General features: G+C 38.5%; 1 protein-coding gene across 1 annotated transcript in view; it reads left to right on the top strand.

Annotated features, from left to right (window-relative positions):
• ARHGAP42 (Rho GTPase activating protein 42) overlaps nucleotides 1–27600 on the top strand; it is a gene marked incomplete at its 5' end in the record, with an annotated part of 286720 nt that overhangs the window by 246649 nt on the left and 12471 nt on the right. Inside the window, 10 exons of the mRNA XM_082661159.1 lie at nucleotides 8996–9058; nucleotides 9990–10064; nucleotides 10700–10784; nucleotides 11394–11452; nucleotides 13957–14062; nucleotides 18670–18829; nucleotides 20033–20177; nucleotides 21446–21826; nucleotides 22205–22361; nucleotides 24402–24464. Coding sequence (XP_082517285.1) covers nucleotides 8996–9058; nucleotides 9990–10064; nucleotides 10700–10784; nucleotides 11394–11452; nucleotides 13957–14062; nucleotides 18670–18829; nucleotides 20033–20177; nucleotides 21446–21826; nucleotides 22205–22361; nucleotides 24402–24464 — 1294 coding nt within the window. The remainder of the gene's footprint in view (nucleotides 1–8995; nucleotides 9059–9989; nucleotides 10065–10699; nucleotides 10785–11393; nucleotides 11453–13956; nucleotides 14063–18669; nucleotides 18830–20032; nucleotides 20178–21445; nucleotides 21827–22204; nucleotides 22362–24401; nucleotides 24465–27600) is intronic.

The following is a 27600-nucleotide window of genomic DNA, read 5'->3' as shown; positions in this document are numbered from 1 at the left end:
AAATGTACTAATTTTAAAAGTAAGTCATTTTCACTTCTTTATTTTTCCACAAATTTGATAAAATTCTCCCACTTATACATTTAATCAATCAAGCCTCTACAGACATGTCAAATTATAAATACAAAACTAGTAAATTTCATTCTCTCAAACTCAACACCCTAATGAGACAAATTTGTGATTCTGGCAGAATATAATCTTCCTAAACACCAGGCATCTTTTGTAGTCTAGTAAATTTGCTTATAAATGCAGAAAATAATACCTTTTTAAGTATTCTAAACGTTCTAAAAAGTTACATGTGAAATTGTGTAGTCATTTCAGAAGGTCTTGCTACATTGGTATAAAGCCAAGTTATCCAAAATTACACTTGTTTTGAGTTGTTTTTAAACATTCTTGGAGATTCATATTTGCTTACCTGAACAGAATCAGTACTCTGTTTTAAAAGTCAAGACTATGGCATATGCCGCCAATAAAAGAAACTCTGAGTAGTAGAGGCACAGGATTGATTGCACCTTCTACAAATAAGCTCCCCCTTGCTGTGGGGTGGACTTTTTGGTATTGCCAATTTGCGTGAGGGAGGCTTTCTAAACATTTTCAATCCAACATGCAATGAAGTGCCTTTCCAAGTCCTCAGAATTTAATCTTTTTTTTTTTTTTTTTTTTGCGGTATGCGGGCCTCTCACTGTTGTGGCCTCTCCCGTTGTGGAGCACAGGCTCCGGACGCGCAGGCTCAGTGGCCATGGCTCATGGGCCTAGCCGCTCTGCGGCATGTGGGATCTTCCCGGACCGGGGCACGAACCTGCGTGCCCTGCATCGGCAGACGGACTCTCAACCACTGTGCCACCAGGGGAGCCCAGAATTTAATCTTTTTGCATATAATTTTGAACAATCTACTATATCAAGGCCTAAAATTTATTAATGGACTTTTGAATCTCTTCCTCAGGCTGTAATTTTACCCCTTTCTCTTCTATCATGTCTTATCAGCCACTATTTTTCCAGTGATTTAATGACTCCTAGGACATATCTTTATGCTAAACAGTATTCCAGATTCAAGCACTTGATCCTATTAAGAGTAACATCATGTTTTCTTCCTAGTAATAGGTCCAGAATTTTATTTGTTTCAGTTCAAAGTTATATGCCAGTGATTGTGAAGTTCTCAAACCTCTTTCTCTGATCTTGAATAAATCATGCGAGTTCATCATGTTATGAGTTCAGCATCTTGTGTCTTCTTTATGTTTGCCCCTTCCATCATTTTTCTACACACCATTTTGTTTTCTGAGATCTATGTCCCTTTTTGACACTTGACTCTCCCCCAAGGTGGCGTTATGTCAATTTTAGTCTGTAACTTCTCTCACAGTTGGTATTTGAAACCAGTACCAGTCTTGATCCATTTGCCATCTTGAGAAGTGCTTCTTTATAGCCTTGGTAATTCAGATGGATTCCACTTATCTTAAATTATTCCTGTTATCCTTTGGAAACTCAGTTTTGCTGGGCATGTGTGTTTTTGAACTGTGGAAGATAACAGTCAAGCTTAGGATGGTAAAATCTAAAACTCAGATAAAAAAAAACTGTTTTGAATGTCAGCAATTGGGAGTAGTCTGTGCTTTCACTGAAAACCCTAAAAGCAACAGACAGATGAAGAACTATCTAGTGTCCTAAAATAGGGCCACATTGTGAATATACAGAGAACATATGCTGTTCAATGGAGAGTGAAGCTATGCTGTGACTGTAATGGGACTCTTTACAAGCCTAACCTGAAAAAGTCTCCCTACTTTGTGGTTACTCTTAATTTACCATTTTCAGAATCTAGATGCTGTAAATGAGACTAGCATAATTTAGTAGAGAAGGAAGATTTGACTCGTCTTTATGAAAAAAGCATCAAGTTAAAAAGCTAGAGCGTTGGTCAGTTACAGGATATTAAATCCACAGATACTTTTCTGGTTGTAAAATATACCACAGTATCCTTTTCTTGAAATTATAAGACTTTGGGAATGGATTTATTTTGAGAGTACTTACTACGCAGATTATCACTCAATTAAGATTAGAACTAAAAAAAAAAAAAAAGATTAGAACTAAACTGTTCCTCAAGCCGTGCCATTGAAAATATAATTCCGCCATTTGAGCTCATTTTTCAAAGAAGCAAATTATCTGTCTTGAGACACCTTTTCTGTCGTGAGACTTTCATCATGGGACTAGTTGTTAACAGGGACAGAGGCAGTTGCCTTTTTTTCCTAGGCTTGCTTTCTCTGGCATTGTCTCTTGGTGCCCTGAGCCTTGTCCCCACTCATACATACATTTGATTTGGTGGCTTTTCAGCTGGTCCCTCTACCCTATGTCTTGGAGAAATTGGGAATTGCGAAAGGAAAGGTTTCTAGTTCTCATTCTCTCATGCAATTCTGTTCAACGATACTCCATTTTGGAACTACTTTATTCCAATCATTGTGAATAAGAAAAAGGAAGTTCTTTCAAATGATGTTTCTGCTATTAAAAGTCACTACTCATCTGTGTAATGGTAAAGTCTCCTAACATTCAGTTCTCATGTACAAAATCAAAGGGATTGGACTAGAAGATAATTTTATAATTTCCCAACAACTCCAAATTTCTACCACTCTGTGTTTCAGTGGCTTTTCCCATGTGTACCCAGGGAATGTATTCTCCCCGGCAACAAACAGAAAAAGTGAACTCAATCTTATCCTTCGCAAGCGCCATCTGTCACAAATGTTTTGGCACTTCCTACTGCTATTTAGGTAGCTCAGCTCTTCTCCCCAAGGCCACTGAGCAAATACAGTTCTGTTTCCATCGCTGAGACCCAGGAAGAGGGTCAGAGCTCAAGTCTTCTTCATGGGCAGAGCAGAAAGAGAAACTAGTTTGGGCCGGGGCTGTGGAGAGTTAACTACTACCTTTAGGGAAAAGAGAAAATGTCCTGTGGGAACCACAAACGCCATTAAATGCACTCATCTTCTTTTCCTGTTTCTTTCAAGCCACATATAGTATGATATTAGTTGTCTGTGATAGGGGCCCTTTAATCTGAAATGGCAGACTAGAAATGTGAATTGGAAATTAAAGACAAGTGCTGCTTTGTTTTGTCAACCCTGAGAATGTATTGTAAGGCCAAGTAGATTGCATCTGTAAGGACATGCTGGGTTTTTAATTACTAGGAAATTGAAGGTACAAGGACTTTTGCTTTGTTAGCTGCATGGAAAACAATTCTTTCTTTTTTTTTCCTCCTCATGGCTTTTTGAATTCCGTTGAGATTAATAGCTTTTGTGCTGCTAAACTGCCTTATGGAAACTTTACTTGAGTTTCAATAAAAACTTCAGCCCTGAATAGTTGCTGGAGGGAAATAGGAATGTTTCTATTTAACTTTTGATTGAATAAATTAAGTTCTTTAGTTAGCCAATCTTCTTCTTCACCCCCAAAGGCCAGGTATCATTAATATTGTAAGATGTCAATTCCTGGGAATTTGTGGTAGTTGTATTTTGCATACCCCTCTGGTCCTCTCTACAGAGAGATACTGGGCTGAGTTAAGAGCCCTGGAGAGGAGTTGACAAAAGCAACTCCTGTTAGCTGATAAGCTCTATCCCTTGTAGAAGCCAGAGAGGGTACTTGAGCAAGCCAGCTACAAACCAATAACTAGCCAGCTATGGATCAGTAAGCACGTGTTGTCTGCCTGCTCTGGGCCAGGCACTGAGCCCTGATTCAGTAGTTCGTACTTCAGACAGATGCATATGCTCCCCTCTCTACCGCTGCAGCAGGAGTACTTGCCCTCCACTAAAGAAAGAATCAGGATAAATTATCAGCTTTTAATGGTGTGATTTTATTTAGTAAGAACCCCTTCCACTGACTTCTCATTTGAACATTAAGGAGTTCCCAGGTTTTCTTTTTTAAGCCATAGAGACCTATTTTTGCTGAATTCTCATTAGCACTAGCATACTAAGTGTAGTAACCCCTTCATGGCTTTGGAAGGTGGAAAGGTTTCCTTTACCGAATGTGTTTGTCTCTGACTTCCCTCAGAAGCACCCCTCCTTATGACTTCCTCCTCCATCACTCACTGGGAGACAGAGGGTGCTAAAGCCTGTTTCAGCTATATCGCCTTCTTCTCCTCAGACCTCAGCAGAAACTGCTGAGTGCTTGGATGAAGGCACTGTTGATCAGTAGTTTGTTAGGCAGCCATGAAGGGGTGCTGCCTTTTTATATGAATGGACAAATCAGCAGCCAGAAACTCGGATGAATACCAGTTAAGCGAGGAAAAGCGAAGTGTGTAGGATTGGCTTTATTCCATTTAGTCCTTTTTGCCATAACAATCTGTTTAAGTTGTACATGATTAAATCAGAACTGGCCAGGTTATGCTGTGGTCTCAGAGACTTAACCACAATAAAGGTTCATCTCTTGAATATGCGATATGTCTATTCAGGTCAGCTGTGATTCTCTTATACATAATTTTTACTCTAAAACCCAAGCTCATGTAATACCTTCTCTCTGTAACATTGATGATCTTGTACCAGAGGGGGGAAAAAAATGGCAGGCTTCCACAATACATACCAGCTCTTCCTAGCTGATGGATAATGACATTTGTGACTTCCATTCATGTTTCGTTGGCTAGTGCATATCATATGACCAAGTCTGTCTTAGAGGGAGCTGAGAAACATAATCTTCCTGCAGGAAGGAGCAGCAAATATGAGTGAACAGTAATCCCAGGCTACTACAGTTCCGTTCCAATGAGAGGATGTGTTTGTTCATTGTGATTATTGAAGTTTAATGAGAGCATAGGGACATATATGTGAATATCCAACTTGTTGTCTCTTCAGTGGTCAGCTAGATTCACAGGGCCTGAGTGGTTTATGCCTGATCTCCATTTTTTTAAAGAAATAGATCACTGTGGGCTTCCCTGGTGGTGCAGGGTTTAAGAATCCCCCTGCCAATGCAGGGGACACGCGTTCGATCCCTGGTCTGGGAAGATCCCACATGCCACGGAGCAACTAAGCCCGTGTGCCACAACTACTGAGCCTGCACTCTGGAGCCCACAAGCCACAACTGCTGAGGCCCGCATGCCACAACAACTGAAGCCTGCGTGCCTAGAGCCTGTGCTCCGCAACAAGAGAAGACACCACAATGAGAAGTCCGCACACCACAACGAAGAGTACACCCTGCTCACCCCAACTAGAGAAAGCCCACGCGCAGCAACGAAGACCCAATACAGCCAAAAATAAATAAATAAATAAATAAATTTATATTAAAAAAATAGATCATTGCCCTGGCCCCAAATATTTTTAAAATAAGTAATATAGTATGCCTCTGAAAAATAACACTTCTGGCAGATAGTACCTCAAGCCCCGTGACTTCAGCCAGGCCCCAAGAATACATGTGATTGACATATGTAGATTTTATATTCTCCTCTAGCCAATAATGATGATGATGATAACAGCCAACACTTCTGCAGCACTTACTATATTCCAAGTACTGTTCTAGGAGCTTTGCAAATGTTAACATATTTCATCTGTGAATAGCCCTGTGAAGACAATACTACTATTATCCTTACTGTATAGAAGAGGAATCTGAGGATGAGAGAGATTAAAACTGTGTCCAGTAATACAGCTGCTAAATGGGAGAGTAACTACTGTCTCTTTCATCTGGTTAGTACTAGTGGCTGACCCTTTTTTTTTGTTTTACCGTTTCTTCTTTTTCTCAGTGATGTGTGGATAGGAGCACATGGGGAAGGAAACTAGCATCTGATTAGGTTTGTTCCATTGTTTTCCACTCTTCAGTGCTTCATGTGGATTTTGTCTTCATCTTACTACAACCCTTTAACATAGGTATTGTTATTTCCCTCATTTTATAGATGAAAGAACTAGAGTTCATAAAAGTTAATAGGCACACTTCCATCCACACAGCAGTAAATAGTAGAGCTGAGATCCATCCCAGGTTTGCCTGGCTCTAAGCAAAGCTGGGTGCTACCTCTGCACCATGGAACCTCTCTATACTCTTCAGGCAATAGAAAAGGATGTTCAAAGGAAACAAAACAAAAATGCATGGTTATTTTTGCCAACACAGTGTATTTTTTCACATTCCTGAATTTATCGATAATGTTTTATTTACTCACGTGAAGAGAGCTAAAACACAAGGTCCATGGGACACATCAGGACAGTGGCACCCATGGAATGACCTGGCAGTCAGACTGAATGTTTGTAAAATTTTCTTCTTCATAATTAGTCTGTGATACTGGTTTACTAAGATAGAATGGGGTATTGCCCCCAAATATCCCAGTATACCTTCAAGATATAGCCTGGTTATTACTTATTTTTCTCAAAATGGATATTTAAAGAAAATCTGTTTTTATATATCACAATTATTTTCGTTCACTTAGCCAAGGGCAGGTTTTACTGAAATTTTTAAAAAATGGATTTCTCTTTCTTTTAATACTTTTTATTGAAAAGTTGAAAAATGTGACCTCAAGAACCAAATGTTATAAATGTCAGGAACTTGCAGTTTTAATTGATACAAAATGCTAGTGTATCATTTTTACCAGGGTTACATTTTTTGGCTCAGTTTCTGTTATTAAAAATGAAAATTAATAATTGATTCCTTCTCCATTCTACCTGTTTTTATCCTATGTTCAATAAATATTTTAAATTATCTGAATATATTGATACTATAATGCTGTGCTTGGCATTTTGGGTTATTGGAAGTAAGCAACCCCTTCTTGATGCCCAAAGAAGCTCCCCTCTCATGTAGGTAGTCAGCTCTAGAAAGATGCTTGATTAATGGCCATTCATTCTTATATGTTGAGTTCACCCAAAGCATTCACTGAGTTCTGTTCCCTTGACATCTAGGGCACTGGGGACACACAAATAAATAAGCCAGTTTGTATTGGTAGCAATATATATTTTAGTTTTGGCATTTTTACATGTTTAAATCTATTTTTTATTTTTAAAAACTAATTTAAAAGATATATTAAATAGTTACAAAATCCAATGAATAAAAATGACAATTTCTACCTTCTGTCCTTTTCTTTCTTACTTGCAATTTGCATGATCTTTCTAGAGCTTTTTCCTAGGAAAATAGAAACATTCATACCCTCAAATTTTATGTTTTAAGAAATTGGGTTGTATTGTCCTGTAGATTACTTTTTTTTTTGCCTAACAACGTATAATAAATATTCTACCAAGTCAGTACCTCTAGATTTTTTTAATTTTAAAAAAATTTTTATACAATTTTTAAAGGTTACTTTCCATTTACAAAATTATTACAAAATGTTGGCTATATTCCCCATTTTGTACAATACACCCTTGAGCCTATCTTACATCCAATAGTTTGTACCTCCCGCTCCTCCCCCACTAGTAGCAACTAGTTTGTTCTCTATATCTGTATCTGCTGTTTTTGTTATATTTACTAGTTTGTTGTATTTTTTAGATTCCACAGATAACCACTGGTAACCACTAGTTTGTTCTCTATATCTGTGAGTCTGCTTCTTTCTTGTTATATTCACTAGTTTGTTGTATGTTTTAGATTCCACATATAAGTGATATCATACAGTATTTGTCTTTCTCTGTCTTACTTGTTTCATTTAGCATAATACCCAATTGCTGCTATTCTTTTTTATGTCTGAGTAGTATTCCATTGTGTGTATATATACCACATCTTCTTTATCCATTCATCTGCTGATGGACACTTAGGTTGTTTCCATATCTTGGCGATTGTAAATAATGCTGCCGTGAACATTGGGGTACATGTATCTTTTTGAATTAATATTTTGGGTTTTTTTGGATATATACCCAGGAGTGGAATTGCTGAGTCATATGCTAGTTCTATTTTTAGTTTTTTGAGAAACCTCCATACTGTTCTCCACAGTGGCTGCACTAGTTTACATTCCTACCAACAGTATACAAGGATTCTGTTTTCTTTACATCCTTGGCAACAGTTGTTACTTGTGTTTTTGTTCTTTTGTTTTTTTGATGATGGCCATTCTGACAGGTATGGGATGATATCGCATTGTAGTACTTCTAGTTTTTTGATTTCTCATTTCTAATCTCAGATTTCTCAAACTTTTCAGTCAATTCAGTTTCAGTGATTTTCGTGGTCTAGGATTTCTTCAAAGTTTTTTGTCTTTCCTGGCACCTATTTTTTTAGCATAATTTTTTGATATATATTTTTCTGTCTGTGAATCTGTGTAGTTACATGGATGTATTTAATCCACCATCTTTAAATGGAAACCAGTTTTAATTTTTTATTGGTTTGAATTGTCTTCATATATTATGATTTGGGAATATTAAGAAATACAATATGTATACTACATCTGATGAAAAATTTTATTATAGTATCAAAAAATTTTTAAATTTTTCCTCTGAGTGTTATTTGGTATTTTTAAATCCATTCTTTTTAAACAAGTAACCTAACTTGATCTGGCCCCCAAACCTTAAGAAAATTTGAAAAATCTAAAGAAAATCTGTCAAAAAGCAATGAAAATAAATTGCTGTTTCATAATAGAGGATCTTTGGGGGATTTTTAGCGGACTCACTAAGCATATTTTGAATTATTTTGAATATGATTCAAAATGCAATATAATAGAACATTGAACTTGAATTCAGGAGACCTGAGTTAAAATGTGGCTCTAGATCTTAGAACAAAGAAAAGCAGTTTTCAGCAACTTGGTGAACCATCTTAAGATTGCAAAGCTTTCTCTCTACCTCATAATGTTGTTTTGAGAATCTCATGGGAAAAAAATATGTGAATAGCTATGTAATATAATTATTAATTATATCTAATAATATAATTATTATTAGATCTATGTTTCTAATGAAGCAAGTTGATATAAAAACGTTGGTGAATGTGAACCTCCCTCCTTCAGTTCTACCCCCAAATAAAAATTAATATGCTAACCAAAATATTTGACAAATTCAGTAACAACCCCTGTGCCATCAAGCCATGAAACTACAGAGCCAACTGAAGCAGGAATGCAAGTTCAACATAAATACTTAATATGATTTTCTTTTACTTTCAGTGTACTTAAATGAAGCAGGATTCAACTTTGTGAGAAAATGCATTCAAGCTGTGGAAACGAGAGGTCGGTGTTGCCTGATGGGTACACTGTTACTGTTGTGTGGTCCCTTCTTACATAGAAACTGCTCAGAATGAGGATATACTTAGTTATTAACAGGAGATTTATTTTAAGTAATATATGAATTATAAGTTATACAAACACATAAGTAACTATACTTTGAACTCAGTTTACCAAAATCATACTACAGACGTACTTGATTTTTAATGAATTTTCATAATATAGCCTCATTTTACTTCTTATTGATGGACTCTGTTTTTTTTTTTTTTTTTTTAAGCTTTAGGAAGGTAAGATTCCTAAGGAGCTTGAATTCAGCTCTCCTCTTTCCCTACATTATATCTCAGAGTGATTTTAGTCATTGTCACAATTTCAGTACCTTTCCTCATTCTAGTTATGACCTCGGTCCTGAAGTCCTCTCCAGTTGCCTTTTACTTCCTGGAAAACTTGTCTAAAGCAAAACCTATTGGGCTTTGGAGTTCTTTAAACTTAGATTCAAATTTTGGTGCTGCCACTTAGAAGTTTTGCGAAGTTAAGTAGGTTCCCTAAAATCTCTGAATCTGTTTCCTCACCTTTAAAGTGAAGCTATCAATTCCATCAAACTGTTCAACATGCAGGACTCTGTGACTGAGGAAACAGAGTATGAGAAATACTGATCATCCCTTTCCATCTTGGATGCTTTTTTATATTCAAGTAGTGGTGAATAAGCAGGTGTACTTCGCTATTTTGAAGCTCTTTAGACTTTCAAATCACTGTTCAATGTCTGCTCTAAGAAATATATGTCTGATGGATGTTTCTAGGGTAGGTTTGCTAAAGTTAGACTGTAAAATTGGATACATAGCTTTCAGATTTTGTGTAGGCATATATCTGAGTTTTTAACATTTTGTACTTCAGAAGTTGTGTCTTAAGCCATTTTCTTGTGATTTTTCCTTCTCATTAGGCATCACAATTTTAGGTCTTTACCGAATAGGAGGAGTGAACTCCAAAGTTCAGAAACTCATGAATACCACATTTTGTAAGTTTTGGATGAAGCCAGTTACTTACTTAATTTTTGCATTCTTAAAGAAAATTCAAACCATAGGTTTCTTTGAGATCTAGATTATTGCTTATCTTTGAGTATTTTCAAGTCATTTAAAATTAATATTTGTATTCAGCTTTTAAAGTCCATTGTAATAGATGAACAATCAGAATTTGAGAAGGGGCCCTTTTTATAATATTGGACTTTTCCTCAAGTATCCTTTGATTAGCTAGAGGAACAATAGGATTTATGGATGCTGGGATTCAGATTGCCTGACTTGGAATCTTAACTGGGCCAGTTAAAAGCTTTGTGACCTTGGGTAATTTGCTTAACTTCTCTGTGCCTTCACCTCCTTATTTGTAAGCCTAATACATAGTAAGTGTGCTGTGATGTTAGCAATTAGCAAACATCTGATTTGAAAAACTATATTCCATTAGAAATCTTTGAGGTTCAGTGTCAGAGTGAGCTTTGCACCAACTCATGCAAACAACAATCCTAAGGTTAACTCCATTGGCATTCTAAGAAATACATGCCTCTCTCTGTGACCTACTTATGTTAGTATCCATTTTCTTAATGGTGTGAGTGATGTTTTGAATTGCACAGTTTAAACATCTTATTTTAATTCTTTTCAGCTCCCAAATCCCCTCCTGATATGGACATTGATATTGAACTGTGGGATAATAAGACAATAACAAGTGGGCTGAAAAACTACCTCAGGTGAGGGAGGCTTAACTCTTGCCACTGTGCTGTGGTTTCTCAGTCACGCTCTTGGGCAGTCACCACGGATCCCAGGGAGCCCCTGTTTCTTAGCTTCACTCCTTAACACAGTTCCTTCACTTAAGGTGGAATAGCACAGGGTGGTAATCGTTATGTTTAGTGTTCTGGAACTTATATGTGCTTGTTCAAACAATACACTTAAAAGGCTGCAATAATTAATGAATACTAAATAATAATTTCTGTTTCATGTTAGATTTGAATTCGGGTTTTCATGTATTTTTTTAAGACACCACAAGTTGAATTTGAAAAAAAAAAAAATTTAACTATTGCCCCCATATCTGAGAGGGATTTTGCTCCTATGGTCCAATAGTTCTCACAAAGTTAAAAAAAAAAAAAAAATTGTCTCCCAGCCTCCCATTTTAATACAGTGGTGGCAAGAAGTGCTCAGGGGCATTGGTATCTTTGAGGTCTGCATTTTAGAACTACCTGTAGACTCCCTGCTAGGACTTTATCAAACGCCTAATTACCCAATTCTTAAAGAAGCACTGAAAGGTCAGGGGAAATCAGAAGATACTGCCATTCTAAAGTTTGCTTCATTCTCTATTGTAGGTGCCTGGCAGAACCACTGATGACTTACAAATTACACAAAGATTTTATTGTTGCTGTTAGTAAGTACATTTCCACTGGATGCATTAAAAATGATGTGGTTTTATGCTGTATTAGAGGTGTAAGTTTAAACCTGCTAGTTAACATTTTCCTGTCTATTGCTTAAGAAACTGTCATTCTCATATTTAATAGTTTACAATATGGTTATAAGAAATCACAGAGTGAACTAAAATACTTTGTTACTTAATAAGACCTTATTGGGGTGGCGAGTATGATGTCATTAGAAAGAGCTGTGAGAAATTATTCGAATTACATTTTACTTGATTGGTGAATGTCAGTTTCTTACAAGAGCAATTTCATGGTTAAATAAACAAGACCACAAATCTGTACAATCAGTTATGCCAGTGCTTTCACTATACACATACTCACATGCTGTGCTCCTAAATCTGGAGAAAGAGTCAGGTATTTTTGGCAGGCAGCAAGCACCTTTTCTCTCTTTTTATATTTCTTGATGATGATCAGATATTTATGTTGTTTCTTTAGATCTGTGACTGCCATAATGTGATATGAATAGATAGGCTTAATTCAAAATTGGGGGGGGGGGGAAGGGGCCAGTGACAATCTTGTAACCTGAGAAGTTAGAAGTGTGTACTTGTAAAACGTTGGGCTCAAAGTGCCAGGTCGCCATCTGAGCCCATCACAACAAGTTGTAACACTTAGGAGTTGGCATTTCATTGTTAGGATGTATGAGGTATGACTGTAACAAGAGTATTTTCCACAGTCTAAGAAAGAAATCAGCTGCATTAGTTTACCACATATTGTAATGTCACAGGAAGTATTGTCTTCTGACAAAAGTGTCAGGTAAAGCTGAATGATCTTGGTTTTCAGTCCAGCATACATGACTGACCACATGATCTCACAAACATCTATACTACTTAGCTTTCTCCTGAAAGCTCTGCACTTGACATCCTCTTTATAGAAATCTGTCTTTGTAAGAAGAACAAGACCTTAGAAAATATATAATCCAACCTCATTTTATTAACCTCATTTTATTAACTAGGAAATCAGGACCCAGAGGGGGCAGATGACTTTGTCCAAGGACACTGGTAAATTCATAGCAATATCAGGACTACAAGCCAGCTTTTTTGACCCTTAACCTAGAACACTTTCTTACAAAAATTTAGTTTTATAGAAAACGGTGTTTGATCCACTTAGCTAGAATGGCTCAATGAGCTGGTTGTTCTGATACAAACATTTGGTCACAAGATTTTTTTTCTTCACTTCTGTGACAAATAATGATCATATTATTCACTACCATGATAATTAAAATGTGTCTTATGTATAAGAATTTATCTTTTGTCTGGGTCAAGGATCATAAAATTAGGTATTATTTGGGTTCAAGCAAGAGAAATCCAGCTCAGGAAAAAGGGGGAGCTATTCAGAGACTAAGGGGAGTCCCTCAGAATTCCTTGGCAGAGAATGGGTCCTGCCTTCCATGGCCTGCAACCAGGAACCTCAGAGTAGGAAATAGATGTTTCTCTGCCCATCCTCCCAACTCTTTTTGGAGGGTCTCTCATTTTTGTTCTTTGCTGCATATCTGCCTCATTCTTATCTTCGCTTCCAGACAGATTTTTCTTGGCTTTCTACCTGGTTTTACATGATGTGCCTTTTCACGTATCCAGCAGGCAGATCAGTTTTTGTGTCTCCATTCCAACGCTTGGGAGAAACTTCATGTTTGGCCCAACCAAAGTCAGGCTCTTTCCTTACCTCATGTACAAATAGCTGTGCCCAGAAGAGATGAAGGTCCCATAATGTAAACCCTATGTGTTGGGCACTTTCTGAAGAAAGGGCTTGGCAGGGTGAGCAGTCAACCCAGAATCTGTTTATTGTAGTAAGAGACTATTAAATAGATTCCTTGTTCTGAAGCATTAGAAGTTTCTCTAGAAGACTTGTCAACATCTTGGCTATTGCCTTGTAGACTAGACTTGCTTTAGATGATTTTTTGCTTTTCAGATTTACCGTTGTCAGTGTGGGCTTAAAAATCTACCAGGCCTTTGTTTGTGCAATAATCCTGACACCTCACAAAAATAACTCCCTGCCATCTTTGGATCTATAAAATTTGGAAAGGAATACCTGCTTCCTCTGGTTTGATGGAGTCACTTGGAGGTTTCAGTGCGTTAGAGTGTATTGTAGTGCCTGGCACATTAGGCCACTTGCAACAACTGCTGTGATCACTCACGTTGCTAAAGGTTTTATTCTATCCTTGTGTAGCAAAACCCAAGGAGGAGATGAATTATGGTTGTATGGAAGTATGCAGCTCAGGGGCTAAGAGCACATGTCTAGATTAGATAGAACTGGGTTTGACTTCTCTACTTACTGATTGCAGACCATGGACAAATTACTCAACGTCTCTAAGCCTTAGGAAATGATAGTGATAATACCATGTGAAGCAGTGCTTATAAGGCACAATGGATGGAAGTGGTTATGATACTTTAATTACTAATGTTTATATATGCATTTTAATACAATTAAAATTTGAACCTTTGCAACCTTTTTTATGTTACAGAGTCTGATGACCAAAACTACCGGGTGGAGGCTGTACATGCATTAGTGCACAAATTACCAGAGAAAAACAGAGAGATGCTGGACATCTTAATAAAGCACCTGGTCAAGTAATTCTCTGACTTATGTTGTTCACTTAATTACTTGTTCAGCTGTTAAACTTAAGCATGTTCATGTCTTTTTAAAGAGTGTGATGGAGCTATAACCTTGCTATTATAATCAGAGTCCATTGAATGTGCTTAAAAAATAATGTGGCAGTTTGTTTTTAAGATACATCTATACGCGTGTGTGTGTACCCGTGTATGTTTACGACATGCAAATAATTATGCCCTTGCAACCGTTATACTAATGATGGAAAATTTTCATGTCAACTTAAAAATATATGAAGGGGTATATACCTCCTTCCCAGTTCTTTTAGATACATTGTAAGCCCAAAGTTTGAAGACCAGTTCTCTATTCTACTAGGGTCACCAGGTTGTACCAGGTCAAACTGCCACTTGAATGTTAGCTTCCTTCTCCAGATTCATAGTATCTGTTGGTCTCTGAAGATCTTTCTAACTCCGCTGTTAGTTCATCTATGTATTTAAAAATCTTGATAGATAGATATTGTATTAGTAAAGTTTCTCCAGAGAAACAGAACCGATAGGATATTGTGTGTGTGTATGTATATACATACACACATATATGCATATATGTATATATATATACATACATACACACACATATGTATAAGAGAGAGATTGATTGATTGCAAGGAATTGGCTAAACAATTGCAGAGACTGATTTCAAGGCAGGCTGGAGACCCAGAGAAGAGTTGATGTCGCAGCTTGAATCCAAGGCAGCCTGAGGCACAATTCCTTCTTCCTCAGGGACCTCAGTCTTTTTCTCTTAAGACCTTGAACTGATGTTGGATGAGGCCCACCCATGTTATGGACAGTTGTCTACTTTACTCAGAGCCTACTGATTTTAAGGTTAATGTCATCTAAAAGTACTTTCACAGAAATATCTAGAATTATGTTTCACCAAATATCAGGGTACTGCAGCCTAGAAAATTTGACACGTAACTTTAGCCATCACAGATCTATCTTGATTCTCACACACACACACACACACACATTTAATCAAGAAGTTTGTTAGCCATGCTGCTGGAAACAGAAGTCCAAATTCAGGTTTTAAACGTACTTAAAAATTCCCTTATAGCCCCATTTACAAATAGGAACATTTTTTGTCTTAATGAGTACCACGATTCATAATCAAATGATTAATCCTTCCTTGTTGGCTACAAGTAGTAACCCAATGTATCCTAATTTGAGCCATGCACATTTGAAACAGTGATGTACATTAATCAGCCTCATCTTAACTTGCAGACTTTGAGATAATATGAATTTACCCTCCTTGAAATAAGAAGGAAATCCACTAGGAATGACTTCATTTCAAGTTCATTTTTAACTGTTGCCCATATCAGCACCTCTTTTAGCTAATGAATAGGGATTCACTATCCTTGGTCAGAATTACATAGTCTTGAATTATGCTTTTTGAGTTCTGTGACCTCTTCATGAAACTTATCCATACTGTATTTAGTGGGCATTCTCTTGCTGTATTCAAGCTAATTTTTTAGCAAAGCCTTTTAAAATGTACCTTTAAAGTTTCATGAGTGTCACATAAAATGGTTTTGCTTAATTATTCAGAATGTTAGATGAACACAAGTTTCACCTTTAATTATGAATGTGATACAGGAAATAGCAGAGAGAGAGTGTCTAGCCACTGAAGAGTACTTAAAATTCTTCTGCCCAACCTTCACCACCATTCCTGGCTCTTTCTTGAATCTGTAAAAGGTCAGTCTCCACTGTCTGAGCAGCAGCAGTAGAATGTGTGCCCACATCACCAATGACTTACTTAAGTAAACTAATAACACTCTTGGTCCCTGGCCACCTTATTGACTTAAGAAAAGAGAATTTAAGATCAGTGACCTGGATTGGTCACTGGCCTAAAGAACCAATGACTGATTCCAAATCTCCATTAATTAGCTCTGAGACATGGTATAAATCATTGATGTACTTCTGAAAATACTTTGTCTTTAAAACAAGGACATCTGTGGAATCTGCTTTGTACACAAGTTGAGGGAATGAGTTCCAGAACTGGCTGAAATGTGGAATGATAAGGGTCTGTACTGACTGACTAGCTCAGCAGAAGGGAAATTCAATGAAGAGAAAATAGGTGATCAAAATATTTTATCTTCTGAACACCATAGTCATTAACTCTCCTTTTCAAAACAGACCAGTTTTTTATGATTTCTAAATTTATTCCCAGTGAGCTTAATTCAGTCATATTCTAGGTTACTTATATTACCAGGAACTCTTACATTTTAGAGTACATCAAGGGTACCTAGAGTCAGTTTAATTACAGGGAAGACTATTATTTAAGACCGTATTTTATTCAGTTTAACTCATTTTATTTAATTCTCTCAAACTGCTCTAAGGATTGTCCTTCTTATACTTTGTAGATGAGGGAACTGAAGCCTAGAGAGAGGTATTAAATAATGGACTGATTGCACCCAGCTTCCAAGTTGAAAGGACCCAAGCTTTAAATACAGACAGGCTCACTGCCTTTACAGATGACTTAGTAGACTCTCTAATACATATTAAGCAATTAATATAATATTTGGTTGTATAAAAAGGAAACTTGGAATGAAATTCTTATACTAACCAAGAACCTTCTGAGCTAGTGCTGTCTTGGGTACAAGGGGAAAATTCAGTCAGTGGGACAGTCAGCTCTTCCTGTCCTATGCCAAAAGTCACATGGATAATCCAGAATCCTAGATTCCTCATAAAATTTTACTTTTGTTTCTAGAATGAAGTTAGTGTGCATACTCAATCAGATATAAACATTATCTTATGTTCCTTCCTAGAACTTTATATTCTAACAACCTGGCTGGGAGTAAGATAGAAAAGGCAGTGGTTAACCTAGGAGACTGGTTAAATAAATGAGATTTCCTATTAATGCATCCAATTTCCAAATTAAATCAGTTAACTAGTCAAAGTCATTTTTGAGAGTTTACTGGGATTACTTTTCTAAGGTCAGTAGTATCAGAGCCCTTTCATTTTATTTTCATTTTCAGGCCAGCACTGTTGCTACCATATCTCCTTGTCTTACTGTTTGCCTAGCCCAGTGCTCAGCGCTAGGGAGGCACTTAGGGAAGTTTTGGATGGGTGGTGGATGGTGGATGGATAGAAGGGAAGTAGGATGGAAACATGCCATAACCAGTCATCTTATGTGGGGAGCTCAGGGGTACTCTTGACTTGAAGTCAGGAGACCCAATTTGAAACAAAATCTCTGTTCCTAATTTGCTGTGACCTCAGGTACATCATTTTTACTTGAGGAGCTTCTTTTTGAAAAATCTGTACAATAGAAAATAACTGGCTTCCTGGGAGGATTAAGTGCAATATTATCTATGAAAATGCCTGGCAGTAGGTTCTCAATATATGTTTAGTGAATCCGAATATAATTATAACCAGTCTACTCCTTTTCTCTACTTTTTAAAAAAATTTTTTTATTGAAGTAGTATAGTTAATTTACAATGTTGTGTTAATTACTGCTGTACAACACAGTTATTCAGTTTTATATATATATATATATACACACACACACACACACACACATTCTTTTTATATATATATTCTTTTCCATTATGGTTTATCACAGGATGTTGACTATAGTTCTCTGTGCTATACAGTAAGGCCTGTTGTTTATCCATTCTCTATATAAAAGCTTACATCTGCTAACCCCAACCTCCCACTCTGTCCCTCCCCCAACCCCCTCCCCCTTGGCAACCACCAGTCTGTTCTCTATGTCCATGATTCTGTTTCTGCTTCATAGATAGGTTCACTTGTGTCATATTTTAGATTCCACATATAAGTGATATCATATGGTATTTTTCTTTCTCTTTCTGACTTGCTTCACTTAGTATTGTAATTTCTAGTTGCATCCATGTTGCTTCAAATGGCATTGTTTCATTCGTCTTTATGGCTGAGTAGTATTCCATTGTATGTATGTACCACATCTTTATCCATTTATCCGTCAGTGGACATTTAGGTTGTTTCCATTTCTTGGCTGTTGTGAATAATGCTGCTATGAACATAGGGGTGCATGTATCTTTTTGAATTATAGTTTTGTCTGGTTACATGCCCAGGAATGGGATTGCTGGATCATATGGTAATTCTACTTGTAGTTTTCTGAGGAACCTCCATACTGTTTTCCACAGTGGCTATACCAACTTACACTCCCACCCACAGTGTAGGAGGGTTCCCTTTTCTCCACACCGTCTCCAGCATTTGTTATCTGCAGGCTTTTTAATGATGGCCATTATGACTGACAAACAGTCTACTCTTAACCATCTGTTCTAAAAGAAGTATAGTACTGTAGGAAATACCAAACAGCTGATAATCTCTCTAGGGTGATTGAACTCAATTTAGGAAATTAAGGTTTTTTCCTTCGATAGATTAACCTTTGTAATTATGTTTTACTTTGGCCAGTGTTAACTTTTTACATCTTTTTAGACTATACCCACTAATGCCAGTTGGGAGTAGCTGAACCTGACTATTTGGGAAAGTTAGCCTGTAATGGCATGTTTATATTTTATGCCATAAGTTTAGTGGATGAGAACATTTAATAATTATTAAACATATAACTTAAAATATTTTGTTCCTCTTATTTGCAGAGTGTCACTACATAGCCAGCAAAATCTCATGACTGTCTCAAACCTTGGTGTCATATTTGGTCCGACTCTAATGAGAGCACAGGAAGAAACTGTGGCTGCCATGATGAATATTAAATTTCAGAATATTGTGGTTGAAATTCTGATAGAGCACTATGAAAAGGTATACTGAATTTTCATGTAGAAGTATAAAATTTTATCTGGCTTCTAAGAAGAAATTTTGCATTTGTATCATCTATGATCCTCACATTGTGATCTCAGATTCCTATTTGGTATCAGTCTTGTAAATTTTGTGTAAATTACTTCTTCATGAGGACTTTGATTTTCTTTTTTCTTGTTCAGTTTTTAAGTGCTTCTCAAAATCCTCTAAGTAAATGATTTCCTTTCTTTTGACATTATGTACTTGTCAAGATTTTCTTCTTTAGTATTTATATAATTAGTTTTTTACTCATACTCAGAAAATAGAATCATTTTGCGGTTAAGTCTATTTTAACTTTTTTAAGCTTTTTGGAATTAGACTCTCCTTATACAGCAGAGCTAATATTCTAGATAAAACAAAAGAAAATAATCAGGGAACAGTCTTGAAACCCTCTCTATATCCAATCCCTAAGGAGGCTTTCTCGAAAAGAGTGAGATCTTAGAATAACTATAAAAATGAAAAATTGGGAGAGCCAAGCTGATTGGATTATTAAGCAAACTCAGCCATTGAAGGTCTAAACATTGTGATCCATTTATGTCTGATCTAGTCCTTGTGAGAGGATGGCAGCGCCTCTCTCCTTCCCCAGTTCCTTTCTAGTGCCTGTAGAAGGATATCCTTGGTACCTAGCTAAGACTGTAAGCGCTCTTAAAACCCAAGAGTGCACGGCTGCATCCTATAGCTGTGCTCAGACCTCTGCCTGCAGCTTGTCATATTCTTGACAGTTCGGGGCCAACAGCATGCCAGCACCTTCTCCTGAGAAGCAAGGGGCTGCTCAGCTGGGGAATGGTACAAAACGAGCCTCTTCCCCTCAGGTTATGTTCAGCATGAAAGTGAAAGAGAATATCATAGTAAAAAGAATCAGTGTGTCTTGACATAGACATTTGTTAGTATTTGACACATTTCTTAAAATTATTGGAAAATCTGAATTTCACTGTTGGGGAATGGGGAAGAATAAAAAAGAAAACCCAGAGGAAGCATTACTCAGTGTAAATGGAAAAGTTATAAATGCTCTAGGATATTTATTTTTTGTATCAAGCATCTCTTGCCATGCAATTGATGAACTAACGTATAGTTCTAAGATTATTTAATAGCTCTCAAAGCCAATTTTATGACGAAAATGTCAATTTCACCTTTTTATTGACCTCAGTCCATTTTTCTTCTACGTAGATTTTTCATACTGCCCCAGACCCAAGCATCCCTCTTCCTCAGCCTCAGTCTCGATCTGGATCCCGAAGGACACGTGCAATTTGCCTCTCCACAGGCTCCCGGAAGCCCAGAGGGAGGTATACCCCATGCTTGGCAGAACCCGATAGTAAGTGTACTGGCCTCAAGGAGATGCCTTCTTCATTAATTCGGCTTTATCACACCTTATTAGTACTTAGGTAGAAATAGAAGATATTCTTACTGGTGCTGTCGTCTCAACACCTGCCCCCACCACCCACCACATTACGTAGTCTCTGTCAGTATAGTTGGAAGGTACCTTGGACAAGCAAATTCATTCCTGATACAAAGGGAAAAAATAGTTTGTGCAATGCCCTTTTTCTCTGTAACGGTGATTAAGTACATCGGGTGCTACTTCGTAGCAGGTTTTGTCCTGTTGTCAAAGTCATAGAGAAGAAAGCAAGAGAAAGCCTGGCTGAGGCAGTCATTTTCTTTCTTCCTTTCACATTATGTTCTTAAAGCATTATCTCTTGGGTATCAAAGGGTCTGAAACAGAGAGAAAAGAAATAAAAAGAGAATCTACACCACACATTATTGCTAACTTACTATTCTGAGCCAAGCCCCACCATAAGGTGGGTGGCAGCTTGAGCCCAAAGCATGTGCTAAACTGTGGCCATTTTCATTTTATTTTCGACTCCCAACCCTCTCCCCACACTCCCAGTTTTCCCCACAATCAGTGTTAAATTTTTAATTTAGATCTACTATTTGAATACTTTATTACAGCTTCTCTGATTTTTTTCTTATACCATACTTGTAGAAACATTAAAAAATACAGCCAGTTAAAATAACCAGTTTTCTTATGTTGCTACATTCTTAGCAGAAAAAGGAGAAAAATCCTTTCTTTAAAAATTTTGAGGAGCTTATAACTTGCAGCTGACTGTTAATGGTGCCTTTGAATGAAGGAGGACTCAGATACCATTGTAACTCAGAATCACCTAAGATCAGAAAAGTAAAAGAAGGCAGACATATGTCTCAGCATTTCCCCCTTCCATTGATTTCTTTAATATCATCAGGAAATCTTATTTCTCATACTTGTGAGTCCTGTTTCAGAAGCAAATTTTGTCTGAATTCAAGTCAGCCCACTAATGCTTCAAGAAATAACATTATTTCATCCGGGCAGGGCACATATAAAAGCTCCCTTGAATAGTATTGAAAAAAGCCTTCACCAAGTTCAAATGCATATGTTAAAGCATTTCTCCAGAACTGAGGAACAGTCCTCCATAGCACATAAAGGCCTATCACTTCAGTGGGGTCAGGTGGCCACGGAGCACATGAGAGCTGGAGAACAGAAGGGTTTGGGGGTGCCGGTTTCAACAGAGAGCCACTGTTCTTTTCTCTCCCACCCCTGCCCCTGCTCAGGCGACTCCTATAGCAGCAGCCCGGACAGCACACCAATGGGGAGCATTGAGTCACTTTCCTCTCACTCCTCTGAACAAAACAGCACGACAAAGTCCGCTTCCTGCCCTCCCAGGGAGAAATCTGGAGGGATTCCTTGGATTGCATCCCCATCACCTTCCAATGGACAGAAAAGTCTTGGTCTCTGGACAACTAGTCCTGAGTCAAGTTCTAGAGAAGATGCAACCAAAACAGATGCAGAATCAGATTGCCAGAGTGTCACTTCGGTCACTAGCCCAGGGGATGTGTCCCCACCCATAGACCTGGCCAAGAAAGGGCCTTATGGGCTTTCAGGACTGAAAAGAGCCTCAGCTTCCTCTCTCAGATCCATCTCTGCAGCGGAAGGTAAGCCAGCATAGAGCCTGTGCAGGATGTCATTGTTCCTGTGTCACCTGCTGGATTGTTCAGCATGGTTAAGGAGGGAAAACTTAATAGTGAAGGGACAGACAATGCTTACCTGCTTTGTTCCTGAGCTAGGATTTTTAAAACTCCTGTATGCTGTGACATTTTTTCTGGATCTTTCCATCTCTGTGAGGTGATGTCTTTGTAATTACGGTAGACTGTGATCTCCCAGAGTGATGGGCTGCTGTGCTCAACGAACATTCTGTCCCTTCTCATTTGGGCTCAGAGAAAAATGCCTCCTTTTGTTATGCGCATGGACTGTGTTACGGCTCTTATTTTGTCTAATAGCACCTTGCCTGTTTTCTTGGGCTTTCTCTTTAGGAAACAAGAGCTACAGTGGATCCATTCAAAGCTTAACTTCCATAGGTTCCAAAGAGACGCCCAAAGCCCCGCCAAACCCAGATCTGCCTCCCAAAATGTGCAGGAAGTTAAGGCTAGACGCTGCCTCCAGCAATGGTTACCAGCGACCCGGCTCCGTGTAAGTGAGAGAGCCTTTGTTTGCTATTTACTGTGCTTCCCAGGGGTATACAGGGGCTGAGTGTGTGCATAAGTACTCTTAGGGTTCCCACAGCCAAATGCTCACCTGTGGAGTGGGTGCCATCAACTTCTGCAGGACCCTGTCCTCTTTTACAAGTGATGTGAAAGTTAGTACGCTTAGGATATACATATAAAATCTCATGGGGAGACTCTTCAGGCACTTTCCTTAGGAGCAGAGCTATGGCTTAATTTAAAGACATGAAAACAGATGTATAATATAGTGGTTTGGGGTTTTGAAACTAGACGCCTTCCTGTGAAAGCGAAACATCCACCACTCAGCTGTGGCGACTGCCCATATCCTTGACCCTCCCTCTCTTTGTTAGAAATATAGCTGCTTCTGTCTGGTGAGGGTTGGTTTTCTCTCCTCTCCATCGTATGTCTCCCCTACCTGAGTACTCACTGATTTAAACTCCGAGAGAACAGGGAACATGAAAGGCAAGAAGGAGTGCTTCTAATTGAAAGAAATGACCCAGAGGTGTAAAGGCCGAGAGGGTAGGGTGTATAGATGAGAACAGAAAGGGGGCAAAGAGGAGAAAATGAGAAACTGGAAAAGCAGGTAAGAGAATCCAAAGAGGAAAGTTTTTCTCCCTTTCATTTTATTTTCCTGACTTTTGCTGAGCTTTTCCAAATGCTGTATGAGCTATTACTGAGCATCCTTGCATATTGTTATTTCTTTTAAGGTCCACAGTGTCCTTCTGCAGTAGGTAGTATAAATCTTGTTTTAGAGATAATTAGAGCTAATACTGGAAAGTTAAGGTACACACACACTCAGCCAGTAAGTGGCAGAGCTGGGATTGTAACCCAGGGTTGTCCAACTTGAGTCTGTGCTATTTCTCTTATGCCATGCCCATTTTTAATATGGAGGTATTCCTGACATTTTAATTATTCATTACAAGTCCAGTAAGGCATTTTACTAAGCCTGTTTCCAGAGGAACAGCATCTTAAATTTATTAGTACATCCCTTTCTTTGACAAGAACCTTTTGTTTCAGAGTGTGTTTCACATATGTTATCTCTCATGTTCAGAAATCCAGCTACCACGATATAGGCAGATATATTTGTAACTCTGTCTGCTCTAGTTCTGGTGTGTATAGTTCTAGCCCTTAAGAGAAATTAAATTTTAAGCCAAATATGTCAAGGAAGATGGGAGAATATAAACTCTCTCCTTTGTGGGGGAAAGAGAAGAGCTTCTATTTTGTGATTTTTACGGATAAAGTAGAAATTAAAATGTAGAGACCGTATGTTCTGTATTAGGTGTAAAATGATCCTTCAGATTATCAAATGGCTCATCTCTGGGAAAAAAAGTTTGTCATTTAAAGAAATAAGATAGTTTTTAAATATCTAGTTTAAAAAATCATTCAAAGAATTTTATATTCTCTTCTAGTAAATATAGGAATTTTTCTAATTATCTAGGGTACCTTAGTTTTAGTTCTTTTCACTGTCTACCCAATAGTCTCACTTTTCAAATAGATGCCTTTCCCTCATCATGATTTGAAACAAATTTATTTATTGGTCATATTTTCAGAGTTCTCTCTTTTCACTTTATAGGAACTGTGTTCAAATATTTTAAAAATACGTGAAACAATTTTAGAATTAGTTGTGTCTTAGCTATCAGAACACAAAACAGTTCTTCTTTTGTCTTGTTGATGTGACTCCTCCCTTGTGGCTCCACGGGAGTCAATGAAAAAGTGTTCCTTTTTTTCTGCTCCCAGGGTTTTCTCAGGTACAAAAAATGCAGGCAGTAAGATCCCCAGAGGAAGTAGCTATAGGTTTATTACTGTCTGGTACTCGGTGAGCTAGAGACTACATCTAAAAATTTCTTCTACATTAAAGCTTAAAACAATTAAAATTCAGGTCAAATTTTGGGGACAAATGTTAACTAATTTTTCTGTTTGGGTTAACTGATAACCCTGAATTTTGCTTTGAGCTGCATGATTTTCTAATGGATTTTAATGAAACTTGTATTTTAAAATTATTTTTCAGTGTGGCAGCAAAGGCCCAACTGTTTGAAAACGTTGGTTCACTTAAGTCAGTTTCTTCTGGGCGGTAAGTTCTCAAAACTCTTCAAGTAAAAAACATAAAATAGTGGTGACATTGTTGCCTTGTGTTGACATGGCAGGTCATCTTTGACAGCTCTGCCCCTCAGGTCTGCGGATGGTCAAATCCACCTCTGCTGTCTTCACAGGGAAGTGGTCATGACCATATACAGCATTTAGCATGTCAAAATGTTACAGCAGTGCCTTGTTCGCTAAAACCTTCACAAAGGAAGGGGTCTAAACAAAGAGGCTTTCTGAAAGACACAAGTTGCCGTAACCCTTTGCATACCAAAGACTCCTTTGATAACAGTTAGTTTGTGGACATTTTTCAAATGTGTATTTTTGACTTGTAAAAGTTAATAGCACTTTTTTTCTGGAAGAAGCTTCATGAACATGCGTTAAAGACTGCTTATTCTTAATGGCCACTATGGTGCTGTAGAGCTGATTGCCCCAGGGGGCTCTGGTGTTTGAGTGCAGTACTTCATTCAGGGTTTCCAGATTTTACCTTCTGCTCCATTTTTAGAAGGACAAGAATTGTTATATCTTGCTGCTCTTCATGTGCTTGCTTCTAAGGTACCTGCTTCCTCTTCTCTCGGTCCAAATTGATTCTTCTCATCTGCAGTGGACTTTGGGTTTTAATTTTGAATATGTCTAAACTAATGGAATTTCTTAGTATTTTGCTATTTGTGATTTTTTTCTTTTTCTTTTTTTTACCATCAGCAACTAGTACAGGTTGGAAATATTCAGTGAATGCTTGTTGAAAGAGAACATAAATGAGAACACTTGAAGGACAAACCTTGATTTTTTTTTTTTTTTTGGATGTACTGACCAAAAAAAAAAAATCAAGGTTTGTCCTTCAAGTGTTCTCATTTATATTCTTGACCATATAAAAGTATGTGAACTTTCTCAGCAAACATTTTTTAAGCACCTGCACAATATTGGGCTTTGTCCTAGTTACTAGGGATAACAGTAACCTTCACACTCTTTTTTTCCAAAGCTTCGTGAGGGTGCTCCTATGTTAGTGTTTTTAACTGCACAGAGTAGAGCCGCTTTGGTATCTCACTAGGACGATGGTCAATGCCTTGCATTTATATAGCAAATCCCAGCGTACTTGCATGTACCTTACCTCTGTCTGTAGCATCTTCACCTTCTTCCTTTTTATCAAGGCATGGTGAAAACTAAGCACTGTGCATGTCAGAGCAAACATGATCTCTCTGAGACTGTCACTACTGTTAGGCCTTAGTGTAAGGGATTTAACCTTGCTACTTCTGTCTGTCTTGCTAAATGATTGAATTGCTCCACTAGATGGAGCCCTTTTATTAGGAAGCTCTAAACAATCTTAAGAACTCAAGTACTGGAATCAGAGATAATCTTTTAAGAGCTTTAAGACAGCAAGATATTAATGAAGTAAATCAGTATATGACAGTAAATTAATTACTCTGTTATACAGTAAGCTTACTCAGATGTTCAACAATCAATCTATGCATTTGCAATATGCTTTTACATTCCAAATACTCCAAATCCACTTCCAATAGTTGTCGGCATAAACTTAGAGCGCACTCAATGATATATTGAAGTTTAAGTCTTCTCTGTCAGTCAGTGTGCAGCACTTGTGGACAGTGTCATAACTTTTCACCTGCCCTTTTATTTTGCTTAACTTTGTCTGCCTTTATCAGTTTAGGTAAAACAGTTACCTGTTGCGGTCTTCAAGGGGTGATCTTATGTGGGAGTATCCCCATACAGACTGTGTTTGCCCAATGCCTTTGGTGAAAGAGCTGGATTTGATGTAGATGCAAGTCACATCTTTTCTCAGGGTGTGCAGACAGCTGTCACCTTGGTAGGGGGTGTGGCTGGTGCTGGAGGGACTAGAGCCTGCACAGGACGTGAGGCATGGCTTTGCCTCTGCTTAGCGACTGTCACTGTCCTACCGGGGACAGGGTCTGATCCCACGTTGCTGGAGCAGAAGCCCTGAAGGTATGGCCTGAACTGGCTCTGTTCTCTTTAAGTGTGTGTGTTTCCCTCTCCCTGCACCAGGACCCTTGCCCCAGAGGGGGAAGTGCTAAAGCAGGTGGGGCCCATGTAGGCTCTCAGCTCATGTCAGCTGCAGACAGAGGTCCGATGCACTGCCTGTGCAGGTGCCCATGGCTCTGCTCAGACACAGCCCCTGGTACAAGTCACCTTCATCCCTCACAGCCAATCACTGCCCTGACCTCTGCTGCCCCTACCGTGTCATAGAACTGTTCCGCAAGGCAGGCAGGACGCGCACAGACTCTCTGTGTGTGGGGGGGGCCACCACACACACACACAGAGTGTGGAGTGGCCACCGTCAGAGATCTGGGTTGCTTCTGATGCACTGCTTGAGTAAGTGCCACCAATGGCTGCCACTGCCCCACCCAGGCTCTGCCCTGGCACCGGGTCACCTCTGCATCCCACAGTCAAGTCGTCTCCCTAGTCCTTGCTGTCCCAGGTCCAGTGCTGCACTGTGATGTGGAGTCTGTGGGGCTGGAGCATTGGCTGGGCTTGAGCTGGGGTGCATGTGGTGAGGCAGCTGCCAGAAACCCAGCAGCCGCTAGGATCGACCTCTCTCCGCCCTGCCAGGGGAAAAGCCAGTGTGCATGTGCTCTTCCCAAGAGGAATCCAGGCTTCCCACAGCCCTCCTGTTGGTACCACTGGTCCTCCAACCAGCCAAGGGCACTTTTCTCCCCAACATAGGCCCTCAGGACTGGGGCACCCAACCTGGGGCTTGTATCGCTCTCTTCCCAGGATAGCTCTCTGCCTGTCTAATCTCTCTTTTCCTCTGAGTTCCCTCCCAGGGGTACAGATCCTGACCCAAATGCTTCTCTTCCCTTCCTACTCAATTCCATGTGTATCTTTCTTGGTTGTACAGGAGTCCTCCTGCCAGTTTCCAACTTGTTTTCAGTGAGAATTGTTCCACATGTAGATGTATTTTGGATGTGTTCATGGGTGGAGGTGAGGTCCATGTTCTCTTACTCTGCCATCTTGGTCTGAATTCTGGGAAATCCATTTTCTTTATCTATGAAATGAAGGTCACAATTCTGTTTCTGACAGATGTTGTCAGTGTACAAAGTGATGTATTTGAAGTACATGGTAAATTCTCCATAGACGGTCTCTACAATAATAACTAA

Source organism: Grampus griseus, assembly GCF_964374135.1.
Source record: "Grampus griseus genome assembly, chromosome: 8".
NCBI lineage: Eukaryota > Metazoa > Chordata > Mammalia > Artiodactyla > Delphinidae > Grampus > Grampus griseus.
The sequence above is the reverse complement of the archived record's forward strand: the minus strand, read 5'-3'. Positions and strand labels throughout refer to the sequence as shown.